Source organism: Kogia breviceps, chromosome 2 (genome assembly GCF_026419965.1).
Source record: "Kogia breviceps isolate mKogBre1 chromosome 2, mKogBre1 haplotype 1, whole genome shotgun sequence".
Classification (NCBI taxonomy): Eukaryota; Metazoa; Chordata; class Mammalia; order Artiodactyla; family Physeteridae; genus Kogia; species Kogia breviceps.
The window spans coordinates 151,018,804-151,035,431 of record NC_081311.1 but is presented as its reverse complement, the minus strand read 5'-3'; the positions used below and the strand labels follow the sequence as shown (position 1 = coordinate 151,035,431).

The window sequence follows — 16,628 nt, the reverse complement described above, 5'->3', positions numbered from 1 at the left end:
TAAAAAATTTTTATACAGCAGGTTCTTATTAGTTATCTATTTTATACATATTAGTGGAAATATGTCAATCCCAATCTCCCAATTCATCCCACCACCACCACCCCCAGCCCCATCAATGAACTTTTGATCATACTTTTTTTTCTTTTCATTTCATTACTTTTCTTTTTATTTCATTATTATTCTTCTTACTATCTGATTCTTCCCAGTTGGTGGTGGTACTATCCACCCAAATAATAAACCAGAAATGAAAGTATTATCTTAAAATCCTTTTCTTTCTTATTCAATATACCAAATTATTCACTAAGCCCTAACAGATACCTGTTAGTATGTCGAATAGGCTTTCTTTTCCAATTAATGCCTTTGCCTTACTTCAGGTCAGTATCATCTCTCACCAAGATTAATTACTCTAACAGACTTTTTACTGATATCCCTACACCCAGACTTGTTCTTCTTAAAAATGTCTTCCATGTGTTTATCAGTGAAGTCTTCCAAAACTGTAAAGCCGAAGGTGCCATTTTCCTGACTGTAGCCCACCAGTGACTACCCATTGCTTGATGAATATAGTCTAAGCTCCCCATTTGGCACATATTATTTGTCATCTGTCTGATTTTCCAGCTTTACTTTCTGCCACTCTCCCACACACTTTTACCCTCAGTCATAGGAAGATACCTGCCAGTTCCTTAAAACTATGGTATTTCGTGCTTCTATGTTGTTTTTCACCTTCCTTTGCCTGGACTTTCTCCATTTCATCTTCCTAGTAAACAATTCTCTCCTGCTGAACTTCTACTTACTGGCTAAACCTTGCTAAAACATAATAAATTCCTCTATGAGTCTTTATTTCTCTCCCTTCTGAGTTTCTTTTGTCCTTTTTATTTATTTTATGAATCCATGTATTGAATTGGATTGAAATTACTTTTAAAAGTGGATTATTATTTTCCTTTTAAACTTGAGCTCCCCTAGGAAAGAGCCTGTGTTTTAATAATCATTGTTGTCCTAACCCCTGGTACATCTTTTGTCACACTGGCCAGTGAAATTAAGCCATGTTATTTTTAAAGGTAGTATATAAAAGGCAAAAATTTACCTAAAACCAAAATTTACTTTTCAATGTCCATAAACAACATGCTACACTGGAGACTAAATAGTCATTTTCCATACTCCCAACACAGCCAGTTTTCTCTTTGTAGTTGGAGGAGATTGTTGTTTCTTTGACTGTATACCAGGTGAAGAAGTTAGTATAAAAAAATGTCCCTGTCTTGAAATACAAGTAGCATGCAACAAATGAAATTCTCATATTATGAGAGATTCTTGGGGATGGAGATCAAGGAAACAGCAGATTTACTTCTTCCAGCTCAGGGGCATTTGTGAGTAAGCCCTTTCTGAGATGAAAAGCAAGAGGAATTCTGGAAAGGTTGGGAAGATGAAAAACTTGACAGTGAAGGTTCCTTCAGATTCCAGGAGTCTATGATTCTATTTGTAACAAATAACTCACTATTTCAAGGCCAAAAATGGACATCCATGAGCTCCTATACTGAAACAATGTATACATTTAAAACAACAGCAGTGCTGTATTTGTTGAACAACTGAGGAAAGTGAGTTCACAATCTCCACAATTTTAAGAAGGTTAGAACCAGTTAATATTGATACTTAGAGTTCATCATTGGAAAAGGGAATTGTTAATGAAATAGGAGCAAAAGAAGAGGGAGAAGATAAAAATGCAGAATGACTGTGAGAAACAGAGAAAGGGAATCAAAGTGAATCATATTAGGTGGCCCTAATCATTGGAGGCACCAGTGGTTAAATGCACAGACAATGGAGGAAAGCAGTCCTGGGCTCAAATCTTTGCTTGGCCAGTCCCAGTTGTGCAATATTAACTATCTCTAAAATAGGGATTCTAACTCCTGTGCCCGGTTGCTGTCAGGAGATTTCAATGTAATAGGGTTTGTAGAGTATCAGAAGTGCCTGGCTCATAGTATGTGCTTAGTGAATGCAACAATTGTCAATATTATCCTTGTAGTGGAATATAGTGGGTAGGTAACCACATAGGTAACTCTGAACAACAAGTCTATGAATGGGACCCATCCAGCTTTTTTGGTGAAGGTTAAGTATCTATCTAATAATGTGATTTTAAAAGAAGGTAGGGAATTCTAATTAATGAATTAATTTTTTAATGATTTGCGTTGCTGGTGAGCATGATTTTAAAAAGGGAATTGCATTACAGACATACACCTCAGCATTGCAGAGCCATTCTGTGTATTGAGGATAGAACCACAACTTCATTTATGTATTTAATCTGACTTGTTTTTTTCCTAGTTTGTCAGTGATATTTTGACCAAAAGTTTTATTTATCCACTCTTATTCAGTAAAGATTATACAGCAAACAAGTAATAAAACTTAAAATTTAAGACCTCCATTTTTAATCTTCTGCTTTTTTTGGTTCACTTACCCACGCATGTGTAACGCTTACATTGCGAGAATGACCCAAATCAAACTAATGTGTCTCTGAAATCAAGCCTGAATTCTTGCTAGGGTTGTACCTAATTCAAATGATCAGAGTATTATATTTTCCAAGATGTGATAGTAAACCAAGATGCCTTTTTCTTGCAGATCTGAAATTCATCTGAAACAATTAATAGCAGAGGGAAGTCTGCTATTAAAACATATTCTAGTGTGATTATGGGGAGGCAATGTTAGTAAGAATAATGATATCAGCATCAGATAGAACTGGATTCAAATCCTATTACTATAACATACAAGACATACAGCCTTTGGCAGCTTATATAATTTTTCTCAATTCTAGTTCCTTCAGTGTTCCTTGAAAGTAAGAAAATCTACTTTCTATGTGTGTTATGTAGAATTAACTGAAATAGTACATATAAGGTATTCTGTCTAACATATAGTAAATGACTGGTAAACACATATCAACTCCCTTGCTCCCATACTTTCCATTGAGCCAGGTGGAGAAAAGAATAGATGAGGGAAGACTGTCATTTTCTAGGACTATAGAGCAGGATAAAAGTTCATAATGTTTTAAAAAGATGCAGAATTTCTAAGATAGACTTGGTTTCCAATATTTTGTCAGGTATTGGGCCTTGTATTAGATGATGCAGTAGAAAATGTTTTTTGGTGTTGGGCTTGGGAAAATGTTCAATGACCAGCTTAAATCTGCTATGGATATAAATTTAGAGTTTAATTAAATGAATGTAAAAATAAATTATGGTAACTATAATATGTCATGGAACAATTGATAGGAATGATGCATTGATATGAAAAATAAGATCATACTTCCAGAGGTGAGATTGACTAGAGTAGATCATTTCAATGCATATGGAATAGGGGAAAGTCAGCAGAAGTAGAGAGAAAAGCTAAAGTGGACTGAGTTTTTTGAGAAGTGAATGGATATAAGGATACAAATATATGTGGTCTGTAGTTATTCTCTCTGTTAATAACATTTTTATTTTAAAAAGGTATAGGGATAAGCGAACTATTTCTTTACATTTGAGTTATTTATATAGAACCTACCACACGTACTATTAAAAGCTTGGCAAACTGAGTGGCTGCTTCCATTCAAAGTCAGTGTGAATCACGATTATCTCTATTGCTGTCTAATTCTAAAAGCTTTGAGAGTCAATAGGCTAGCATTTGGGAATTTTCCATTTACTGACATTGATTCAATACATTTCTTAGCGGTAGCTCCACACATTTATTCATAGGCATTACTGGAAGCTTAAGACAGATTAAAAAAACCCTGCCAATCAGATTTAAAGTCATGTTGAAACCAAGCTTAAAATATGGAGGAAAGCTGGTAATGATGACTCAGTACGGAAGCTAAGTTAATGATTTAGTGATGAATTTCAGATCTGCAGAGAAACTGAACCAGTCTCAGCGTGCAACTACCTTTGAACAACTTTCACTGACTGAAGAATTGCAGATAAGAACATTTTTGGCATGTTTCGAGAGTAATGGAATCCTTTGAATCAAATGCTTTTAAACCATGATATCACATTGATTATTTTCCTAATTGCAACCCCTCTTCTTATGTGATGGTGCAGCCTCTGTGATTATGCAGGCTAATGTGACGGGAACCACTCCACACTGCTTCAGTAACAATGTACCCTCCAAATCATGTGTTGTTGCCTGGTGCTTAGGGCTGATATAACACTGCTTGCCTTTCTTCTTAGCCTGTTTGCTGAATATCTATTCATCCTTCGAGGCCCTGCCCAACCATCTCTTTCTTAGTCCTCTGACTCAAAGGGGATTTTACATTAAGGAGGTCTCTTATTTTTTATGTTTATTTAACTACTCACTATGCAAAAGCCACTTCCTTTTATAGTAGATTTAATGTTGCTTGATACACATTGAGCGGTGGGTTTGTGTTTGGTTATGAGAATAGTTTTTAAATGATTCTCTTTGTTGTTGATGTTTTCACAGAATGTCATACTCATTCAAAGGAAGTTGTTTGAGTGCCAGCACTAAAGGCTGTCAGAACTTGTGGGAGTGCTGAGTGGAACCAATAAAATTCTAACTGACCTGTTTTCTACTTCAGTGACAAAGAGGAATTTCTCCTACTTTGTGAAGTGGAAAGGCTCAGCTCTCATACCTGGCTGAAGAGTTAGCCAATTTGGGGGACAGATTTTCCTTGCCACTTGAAGCTATAAACCTGGTCTTCCTTATTAATTAATTTTAGAAAATAATTCTGATGTAATTTTTATTGAATAAATAGACAGTAAACTTTAAGTGTGACACACAAACAAGAAAATCTAGTTTAAATCCATTAACTAGGTAGAATGTGCTTTTTGCCCCAAAGCAGAAAACATTTTTAGTCAAATTGAGAACCATTTCCAAAGTGATTTTTAGATGCCTTGTCAATTTTAATATCCCCATTGTATTTCTTCTCAGATAAGTAGAGTTCCTGATTTGAAGAAGTGTAATGACAAATATTTTAAGATGAAACACATACTTAATTATTAGAAAATGTTTTGAAGCATTGTAAGAGATCAGTGAGAGTCTATTTTTAGGTTATTACAGACAACACATGAGGGAAAACACATTTTCGGAATAACTTGACTAGATTTATTTTTAAGGTAGTCAGGAACAGTTAGATGTTCTGATCTTTCCCTTAGTGTATTGCATCCTGCAGAATGGATGTATTCATTCACTGAACAGATGGATGCGTACACAAATAATTGCACAAATTATGATATTGCTATGAGGGAAACAGTACTGAAGGTACACAAAATTCAAATGGGCTTGTCAGAGGAGGCACCTCTGTGAGGAGGGGAAACGGCAGCTGCATATGAGCAGTGGGCAGCAGGAAGATCATCTTAGGCAGCGGGGGTGCTACATGGAAAAGAGGCAGGAAAGAGCACCAGTGTCAATGGAACAAAATGCCAGTGTGGCTAGTGTGGAGTGAGCCAAAGAGTCAGGGTTTTGAGATGGAAGTATAGGTAGATGAGGGGCCAGATAGGGCAGAAGGTTAACATTGTGGTATAGCTACTCACTATGTACCCACAGAAATGAATGAATAAAAAAGCTTCATAGCATAATGGGAACAATGTGCTTTTCTCTCTTCCATTTTGATGAATATGATCTTTCCTTTTTGCAGTCAGCCAGGCATCCATCTTCTTCATGCAGTGTGGGGAGTGGGGTTAATGTTATCAAAGTGAAAGACAAATAAGAAGCCCAGCTTTGAATACCTAAATGGAAATTTTGAGCCCTCAATAAGACAATAGTGCTGAAAGCCAGGCTTTGTTCACACCAAAGAGGCTTTCCTAAATTCCTGTGATCCAGGCTCATAGACTTGAACACTGAGTTTATTATAAACCTTGGACAAAAGACACTCAAGAGATAAAGTAAGGGATTTTCTGCCATATGAGATGGGGAAAGCATACCTCTTCTGCCCTGGTAAAGGATAGAAAAAGGAACCCTGATAGAAGACAATTTATGCAAATGGTCAGACAATGTATTTTGACCTCTTACCTCTGAGCTGAAATCCCAGGGTGGGGAGCATGTTTTGTTGAAAGTGAAAGCTTACAGCACAGTTTTCCAGTGACTTAGTGAGTAGACTATAGCAGAATAAAAATGGTGGTATGGTATGGTATGGTCAATCCCAAGACTTCCTCAGTGCTTGTGTGGGATTGAGGGCTCAGAAAGTTCTGCTTGACCTGTGGGGAATTCAGAAGTCAGCTGAGATGGGCCAGTGTATCTGCCATGCTCCTGCCATGCCCACAGCAAGGGGTCAGTGGATCCCACAAAGAAGTCAAGCATTAACAGCCTTGGCAAAGATCCAGATGAAGGCTGTATAGGGGAAGGAAAAAATGTCCCTTTATGCTTTTTAGGTTCTTCTGGCTGGTCTAAAAATTAAATTGGCATGAGACAGATTAACAGGTTAAAATCAAATTTAATTACATACATAATGGGACCGCATAAGAAAAATGAGACCCAAGGAGAAGTTAGGCAATTATATAAGATGGATTATATGCCATCTGAGAGAAGGAGGAGTAGAGTTTGGGACTTCAAAGGGGAGGAAGGCAATTCACATGGAGATGGAAAAATAAATGTTTGGTATATAAATGTTTGCTATGCTATGCAGAGACAATGGGACACAGAATGGACTTTGGTCTCCAGGTCCAGGAGTTCCCCCTACCACAACTAGCCCATATTCTTCATAGATATCTATGGTGATAATGCTCTTCCTGGATCAGGCCCTTTATCTAAATACTTTTAGGCAGTTAAGGAGGTAAAAAAGAAAGACTTCCTAAGTTATCTGTTTCTTAAAAATAGTCAGCCTAAAATAATCCTCACGCCAAAGAGACACATTTTGGCATGGCAAACTTTGCTTCCTGACAGATGTGACTGAGACTTAGAGTCTTGCAGCTCCAGTAAAGGCTGAGATTGGGCTCAATTAGAAGGAGATGATCATAGTTCCCAAACTGATCCAAATGAACAAACCAGCCAGGGATTTCAGCAGTAATGTCAGCAGGGAGCCAAGTGACCAGACAGATAAGGGACATGTTGCAGATTCCAGAGAACACAAAGGAGAGCAGGAACCTGTTGGTTTGGGTCTGAGGCTACCTTTTTCTGCCACTATAAGGTCATGGAAGCCCACCTGTCTATAACTCAGACACCTCCTTGAAGAAAACTGTGGGTTGGAGGAAATACATAAAACTGAACATTTATCAGATATAACTAAGATTTTAGGAAAAGAATATACAAGAATATGATGGGGTAGCATTAATTAGCGCTTTGTGTTAATTCATTCAATAAATAACCATTGAGTGTGTCTTATTTATCATGCACAGAAAATACAACAGACACTAACCCTTGTCCTCCTGCAGCTTACATTCTAGTGAGAGTAGTTCCCAGTTGAAGCTATAGAAAAAAAGAAAACAGAAAACACATAATTAGAAAAAAGAAAACACCTAATTAGAAAAATAAAGATGGGACAATTTATTTTCACATTCAATAGTAGTGTGTTATATATCTTTAATTCTACAATAATGGAGATGAAAAGTATTCTGGTGGTATGCATGACTTTGCTGTGGTTAAGAAGAGCTAAAAATGATTACAGAGTTTATTCCTGCTTGGACACTAACTTTAAATAACTTGACGTCGTAACATGCAGTCAATCATAGAGTCACAAAAATATGGGGCTGGAAAGGATCTTAGAGGTCATCCAGCCTGACATCTTAGTTTGACTGGTACGGAAACAGATGTGCAAAGAATTGAAGATACAATCACTGCTATAGTTGGGATCTAAATATATGTTCCTTGACATGGGTCCAGGGCTCTTTATAATGGAACAGAACTTCCATTCGGATCTTAGTAGAACACATTCATTGATTATTTCGCCTTGATATCAACAGGCCCTTTTTCGGGCAGGATCTTATGAGTATGGGGAACACAATGGGCCATGCAATGATGTTTAAGTAGGGTAGAGGATTAGTAGAAGAATAGACACTCATTAGAGGGGCTAGTTTCTTCTTTTTCTCTTTCGCATGTGAATGATAGCCCAGAAAAGGCCAAGCAACCTCAGAGGCAGAGTGTCCACCAAGGTGACAACCTGCTCAGTAGGGGTAAAAGTGAGGGCTCAGGAATGAGGCATCTGGGTTCAAATCCCAGCTCTACCACCTATCAGCTAGCTTCATAATCAGTTGGGAATCTTGTAGCAGGAAAGTTTTTAAATTAAAAAAAAGGATCAAGTGCTATCTCTAACAGTGCTGAGTTTTTTTTGTTTGATTTGGTTTGAGTTCTGGCACATTTTTAGGTGAGGTTCACGGTGTGAACAGGCAAAGGAGTTTTCTGTGGGAGGTAATGCCTGTAGGCAGAATGAACTGTCCGGTCTCCTTTTGGGGAGGAGCTCAGGGCCGTAGGAACAGAGGAGGTAGGGGGCCTCAAGGAAGGTTCGGAAGATGGAGGAGACGAGATCTTGCCGGTGGTGTTGATGGTGCCTTCGCTGTCTGAGCTGGACTCAGAGTCGCTGCCCCCACAGTAGGCACCCAAGCCTGGGAGGATGCAGATACAGATGGCAGCAGAGGAGCAGTGGATGGAGGGGCCCCTCAGGGATGTGCTTCCAAGAGACATGCAGGATGGGGATTCTTGAGTCTTGTCATCTGGGTCAGAGGCCGATGACAGTCTTTTCACACTGTTGTGCCTCTCTGAGCTCTTATGCTTCACAGCTCCCGCTAATAGCTTTGCCTGGGAGAATTTGTTCTTGGTACCTGTACGTGTGTGTAGGGGTTGGGAGTGAAAGGGTTAGGGTAAGTCATACTGAAAAAAAGTTTACCATAATAGGAAAAATACAAAAATCATTTCTGATCCCCATCCCCAGAAAAAAACTATTCAAAATAAATTATCTTTAGTATATTTTAATAGGAGATTTAGCCTGTTTATTTTTATGATAAATTTTAGTATTTTGTACAGTACAGTTGTTAATTTAAAGACTATATTTTTGCAATTTAAGCAACAATAGTGAGGTTCTTTCATCTTATTGAATACTACATTAAATTTGAATAAGTTAACAAAGCAAACTTTTCTCTCAAATATTAAGTTGAAATGCTGTTAGAGAAAAAGTTAATGAAAACATTTAAGAAATACATATTTTTCTTTGTGCCAAGTGACTAACTTACAGTTATCTTCTTATGGCTCCTTAAGTTCTAAGATTGGATTTAAAAATAAATATAGTGCATGATATAAGTGGGAATCTAAGTTTTTTACCTTAACTTCAGAGCAAAAAGAATATAAACCTAATGCAAGCAATGATGTTATTTTATGGATTTTCTGTAATTAGTTTAACAACGTTCAGATTCTGCAGTTGATAATCAAGCCTTTGAGCCTCAAGTAAGATTGTATACTTGCTTGTCATTTGAACTGTACCTTGGTTAGATGTTTATTAGTATTCCTGTTGAGTTCCTTCCATCATGTTAATGAAGAAATCATCTCAGTTTTCTAAAATCAAAGTAGACAAAACAAAAGTTAATAATAGAACTAGGACTAGAACCCACTTATTTTATTTTTAGTTCAATGCATTCTCAGACTGATTCCATTTCCTAGTGTGGATTAGAACTGCTCAATATGATCAATGATTTATTTTTAATTCTCTTCTTCTTTGTCTCTCCTCTGGGAGGAAAAAAAAGAGGTGTTCTTGCTCCTGTGGACATATTTAGAGGGTGCTAAGAGGTACAGATTGTCACCATATAGATCATATCCCCCTCTGTGACATTTGATCCTTATTTGTATGGATTATTCAACTAAAGCATGTGTGTTTCTCAGTTTTTTCACCTTTTATTACATGTATCTTTTAAAAACATTTAAATCATGCTTTGCGGTGGTTTATTTTATTACATAACATACCTCTGGCCTGGAATCTCATGACATGATCGATTGAGCAGAAATTTTTTTAGTGATTTAGATACAGGAATGTCTCCAAAATAAGTTATATTAAAATATGGGGATTTGCCTTATCTGTAACTGGAACAAAAGTCCCTGCAGTGTGAGTCTAAGTCTTCCAAGTAAAACAATTTTTAATGTCATTTATTTTCAGCTGTTAACAACTTCTTATATCTACTTTTGTTTCTTTTTATTTTCATAAATTAAAATTCGATTGTATAATATAAAAACCTTAGGTTCCCAGGGAGTTTTGGGAGACTTAAAAATTGTGTTTGTATGTGTGTGTGTGTTTCTGTATCTTTTTTGCAGTGTCCCCTCTTAGTTGGAAAGCTACCCTTGGGTACAGATACCTGGGTACAATGTCACTGATGGAATTAAGAAATTTTTGTTTTTCTAACTTTTGTAGCTCCAGCTAGCTTCACAGGAGTCTCTATCAGTTGAAATGGCATCTTCGACTTCAGCCAAGTGTAGGTTATTAGGTTATGAGTGCCAAAAATGTTGAGTCGTCTCCACACTTCATCCAGAGAGAATAAAAGCAAGATTGTAAAATAATTATAATCTCTTAAATCAAAGCCAGCCATGCAGCCTGAGTCCATCTTTCTTCATTAATTTGTATACAGTTCTTATTTTAACGGAACAAACTTTCAGAGGGTACTCACATGGGACTGCTGAACCAGCTGTACAACTTTTATTTTGAAGAAAAAAGTTGAGCCTCAGAACGGGCTGTTTTAAAGACAGGGAGGGACTTAGCTTTTCCGAGCTTGACCAGCATGTGGAAGGAGTGCTCTCATGGCTGCAATAACCTAGGGAGCTCCTACCTGGGTGCCACGCGGGTAGGAAGGTTTCTGTTTGTTTTGTTCTGTTCCTGAGGGTCCTGTGCACTTCTCTTGTCCATGTCAACGTGACTCGGTGTTTTTGCACACCCTGCTCTGTGGGGGAGTGCCCCAACGTGCCTGTCTTATGTGGCCTCTATGGACACACTGCTCAGCTGGCAGAGAGCAGGGAAGTTTTCTCGAGCATCCAAAAAGAGAAAGAGAAAACTACTTTTTCCTTCTGGGCTCCTTGCAGCACAATAGATCAGGATAAGCGTCCACATTCTCTCCCTGGATTTCTGGAGTGGTTTCCAGGAACAAGTTAAACTTTCACCTTTAAATGGATGACCATGTCACAATCAGGAGGAAACATCTCCAAAGACCCATCTTTAGGTAAGTCATGCTACATCCTAGGTGGCTCCAGGGCTATCAGGAAAAGTAATTTCTCTTTTTCGTACTTAACTTGGGAATTCTGGCACTAAGCTACAGCAAAGCAATAAAGAGTGTGCCTAAAGTTTAATTTCATGCATACCGAAGGAGTCCTTTTATTTTCTCTTTTCTGAAACCCTATGCCCAAGCTTTTATTAATTCTTCAAAATGTAGTTTAGAAATGCATTGCATTAGCTTTTTATGCACATGAATGACATAGCACTGGAAAAACTTCTGAAACATTATGCAATCCCTCCCTGTTTCTAGTGGTTGCATAGCTCTGTAAATGGGAAATGTTGTGCTTGGTTCTTTCAACTGATTTCTCTCAGAAGTAGTATTTCAGTGCTGTGAATGCTACACTTTTTTGAAGTAATATATGGGGAGACAAATTTGAACTTGATGGCTATTATACTAGAGTGTGTACATCTTACAACTAGTTCAGGAGTATCTGTATAGCAGTTAAAGAAACAATAGGGCAATAGAAGATATTTTACGCTGGGGTGGAATCTTGGGCCAGGCAGAATGTAGATCTAGTGTAATGGATTGGGCCAAGGTTTTATTATGAGGGGAGAGACACTCTTTTTCTAAGAGAGCGGCAATTTCTTCATTGACTCTATAACTCTGATTCTTTAGTTACCTGATATGTGCTTTAGAATCCAGAATTGGGAATTAAGAATTTTAAAGTAGCTAGAAAATGAACACAAACAATTTCTGCCTCTTAAAACAGACAATTTGAAAAAGTTAATTATGTAACAAATTTGTGTTTCCCCCCAGATAATATCTTAAATATAGCAAAGATACTACATGTTAACAATATTAAATGTTAAAGTCAATTTGCAGCCACTGGTTGTTGATCTTGAATTAACAACAGGATGATAGAAGTTTATGGGTGGAATTCCTGATATTCCATGTTTGTTAAATAATGAATAAGAGTGGGCCTCAAGGAGTATAGTTATATAAAATGTTTCCATTTTATGTATTGATTAAGCATCACAACAGTATTATTGGTTGCAAATAATATACTATTGCAATGCTTAAAACAAAATGTTAGCCCAAATCTGTTTTAAAACCTTTTGAAGATAAATATTTTTAAATCTATATTATGGATTTCATATAATATATCTACTTAAATATGCGTTTGTAAATTTAACCAAAAATCCAAAATGATGCCCCCACCCAAATGTGTATTCGCCTGCCATATTTCTTATGGCAGGGACTGGAAAAGTTCTTCCAGTCCCTACATAATTCACTTCTGTTTTCTCTCAAGTGCATGTGTGACTTCAAAGAGGTATGAGAGTTGCACAGATAATTCCAAACTCAACCGCACTGAGGCATCACTTGAAGAGGGCACCTTCAGAAGTTCAGGAGGGCAAGGTTATGTTGGAAAAAATCAGATCCACTTAGCCATCAACTTTAGTGTATTACTCCATTGTGGAGCTGTTGCAATTTGTGGCAGGTGATCTTTCATTGGTTTATGCCAAATCCTTGTCTCCTCCTGATAAATTATATGCTAAGGTGCCACTCACAGGGGAATTGCAATTCGACTGTGCTTCTGTTATTTGTCATATAAAGAGCAGATCCTTTGTGGAACGTGGGATTCTTTGTCCAGATAATTAGAATAAAATTTGGTAAATTCAAATGATTGCTTCATGATCCTGATGATCTAGAAGAGAAAACACAGCTACCAAAGAGGACATACTTTCACCCAGGCAATTATTTCAAGTAAGTGTTGAAATGGGTGTCTGACTGAAAACAGGTTAAGGCTAGATGTGGGGTGTGATTGGTCAACTGGCATGTTGACAACTGACTTCGCTTTAATCAGGATGTGATTGTGATGAGGGAAAAGGGAGGTGGAGAGTATCTTAAAAGATCCAAATGACTAGATGTAATTCCTCAGAGAAAGTTTTAGGCTGTTCTTTAGTAAAATGCAGCATGGGCTTTCTAATAGCTAGTTGTGCTTTTGGGCAAGCTGGGAAGTGGTTTAAGCTTGGCTTTGGCATCTTTGGCCCATATTCCATGTCTCACTTCATTTTCTTTGTCAGCCTCCTTTCGCAGCTCCCTTTTCCTCTTGGGCTCTTCCTGGGCTGTCCAGCCTTTCACACTGAGACATCCTTCTAGGCCTGCCCTTTCTGGTCAGAGACCCATGTACCAGACCTTTCCTTCTCAGTATGTGCTTGTGTGCACCCCGCTTCCTAAGGGCTTTGCACACTGTTTCTCAATCCACATGGTAAGCAAATCTGTGCTAGAATGTTTCATATGTGCTAGTTTACAAGTTTAACAGAAATTTTGTGAAGTATCTTTGCTTTTTATAAATAATTCATTTAAAATTTAGTCTTTAAGAGAGATCAGCCCAGAATTTATTTTAGGAACACCTGAAATATTGACATCATTCAAATTTCTATATACATGCTACTTTCTTCTGGAGTTGAACCCACAGCTTTAATTCAATTCACCTGGCATTCTCTGGTTGACTAGACATGTCCATAAACTGGGATATGGCACTGGTGAGGCCAGACATGATAACAAAAAACAAACCTTACCTACCTTTACAAGGCAGATCATCTAGTATGTATCTAAGCAACCATGGCACAGGCCAATGATGGGTGCCAAAAAAGAGATAACAACATTGTGGGAAATTATAATGGAAAAGACAGATTTCAGACTAATCTGGTACCTAAGTGAATTGAGAAAGATAAGAGCAAGATTTTTTAAATTTAATTTTTGAGACTGAATTAATATCAATTTTTCATCAACATGATCTCCCTAAATTTCAGATAGTAAAAGTCGTCCATCAAGTGTAAAAAATTAGTTGAGAGGTTTTTAGAGGAGATGATGAATATTGAAATTCCATGGCTGGTATGCTATTGGGAAGGCTGGGAGGAATCTTACATGCTATTAAGAAACTGTCTCTAAGAATGTGTCTCCTACAGTGCTGATTCCAAAATCATTTCACATAGTTAGGTTGTTAAATCTATGTTTTAAAAGTCTATCATGGAAATTTTAGATATACATTTTCATGTCAGATCTGTGAAGCAAGGAACAAAGGCAGAATTTCTCTTATGGCTGAGGCGGGAGTATATATGATCTCTTTCATGCATTTCACATGTTACTTTGGGATCAATGAGACTATTCAGCCCTGAGCATATATAAATGATGCATCTCAGACATATTTTGTGGTTCTGCCTGCAGATGTTCTTGCAACTCAGACTTGTACCAAGAAGAGATGGTTCTCCCTTTACTCAAGAGAGACACTTTAGGCTTTATATTGTAATTTTCCAGGAAGGAAACACTATTACAAAACATGTATTAATGTGTTTTCCATCAACAACACTGAGTTTGTTCCTCAGCAGTTAGAAAATAAAATTGCATAGATCTTTAAAATCCAAGATATGAATCAACACGATATGAGAGCCTTCAGATACACACATTCTTTAGACCTTTAAAAACTTCTTTTTCTGTATTACCACAGTTTTATCTCTAGTAATCACAATCTCTTTGTATAAAAAGATTCATCAATTTACAGCACATTTCAGATGAAGTACCTTTATGTAACTTCAGTAAAACAATTGCTGAAGACACTTCCATCTTATTGCATACTCATATTGCTTAGTGAACTTTATATTCCCAGGGAACGAATCAGTCTTATACTTTGATACATGAAAAATCTGTTTTTCCTAATAAAATTGCATCAGTGAAAATAATTCTTATCTGAATTTCACTGCCATGAAGTGTTTAAGTCTGGGTTTTTGTTGTAATTATCTCCTCCTACTTGATTTGATATTTTATTTTATCAAATTCTATTGTATGTGCATCTTTTCTTTTTCTGTTTGTTGCTTCAAATTCTTTCTGAAAGTAGGTAGAAAAATGAATTAAAAAAATAAATTGAAACTCTTCTCACATGTTAAGCCTTATTTAGTGTTTTTTAGAACCAACAACCTTTTGAACCTCTTTCAGAATTCAAAAGTGGATAAGTTATTTTGGGGGTGACTTCTCATTAGAAGTAGCACTAAAAAGCTACAAATGAAATCATACAAATAGTTCTTCATCAGCCCTAGAATTGAGAACCGGTCTATGCATCCAGGAGCTGAGACAATAAAGTGAAAGTCGAATGGCTGCCAGAGCCCAAGACCAATGAAAATCATGTTGGGTTCTTCATAGCATTTAGAACATGCTGTTTCTTCTCTTTATGTCTTTTCAAAGTTTTATTTTTACAAGTGTCTGTTAGCAGAGGAATTCTGAGTGTATTTTTGGCAGGCATATTCTCTTCACATGAAGATGTAGAAATCAGTGAGATGCCTAGGAAAAGAAAAGTGGTCCTAATTTTGTTTGTTTGTGGACCTACTGGGGATGGTTAGTACCCTATTGCTGGGTATGAATTCTAATTTCTAGGTTGTGATCTATTCTTTATAGAGAAATAGCATAAAATATCTGTTACATATTTAAAATCATATAACTTTTAGAGAGTAATCATTTTTATTTAGTCCCACTTTATGCTCAGTGTATTAACATCAGTGTCAAAGCTAGATCAGAAGTTGCTAATATGCAGGGATGATACCACATTTTTGATTTTTAGACAGTAATAAGTAATCAGTAATATTACTGATTTTTAGACAGTAATAAGGTGGAGCACCTGACTGCTTTGCCGATTTACAGTAGTTTTCTAGGTGTTAATTATTCCATGTTTCAGACCCATTTCCTTCACTGTTTTGGGAACAATAGAAAATGTGAACAAATAATATAAAATAATCACTTCAAAATTTAAAGAAATTGTAATACATTATAGGACATTGGTATTTTTGTCTCATAAATATTTATTTATGACATTCTGTGCTTTAAGTCTCTTTTTAACACCTTCTCACAAAAAAAATGTGTACTTTAGAGAGAAATGTATTTAGTATAAAATTATCAAAGTGAAAAGTAATTACATGGAAAAAAAGTGTGAACTGTTGAAGTAGTGTGGTATATTAAATACCTTTTCTTTTATGAAATGTATTTCCTCATAAGAAAAAGCTCTATGTAAATCAAATACAAAATATAATATAACTATATTTATGAAAATATTTTGCCAGTTTTTGTTTCTAAGAGATTGTGAATTCATTTACTTAAAAAAGAGAGAAAAAGGAAAATGAATTGACTTGCAATGGCTACATAGTTATATACTGGAAATTTAGTTTCAGGGCTTTTTTTAAATAAATGATAATTTTTACATAAGTGACAATGAATTGATTGATAGAACAACATAATTAACATTTAAGTTATTTCCACTTGCTATGAAAGTGAAAAATACTTCTAGAGGTGGGAGGGAGGGAGATGCAAGAGGGAAGAGATATGGGGATATATGTATATGTATAACTGATTCACTTTGTTATAAAGCAGAAAGTAACACACCATTGTAAAGCAATTTTACTCCAATAAAGATGTTAAAAAAAAACTTCTGGAAAATAGACATAGTGATATGAATTTAAAGTCTATGACATTATCAGACACAATGCTAATAGAAGA

At 36.4% G+C, this 16,628-nt stretch overlaps 1 protein-coding gene across 6 annotated transcripts in view; it reads left to right on the top strand.

Moving 5' to 3' along the window:
* Positions 1-16,628, top strand: part of PDE1A (phosphodiesterase 1A) — a 349,210-nt gene that overhangs the window by 65,077 nt on the left and 267,505 nt on the right. The window contains exon 1 of one of the 6 annotated variants that reach the window (XM_059054589.2): positions 10,634-11,090. The exons of the other annotated variants lie outside the window; for them this stretch is intronic. Within the exon in view, the coding sequence (XP_058910572.1) occupies positions 11,038-11,090 (53 nt within the window). The 5' untranslated portion in view covers positions 10,634-11,037. Of the gene's footprint in view, positions 1-10,633; positions 11,091-16,628 lie in introns of those variants that run through there. 6 annotated transcript variants of the gene reach the window in all.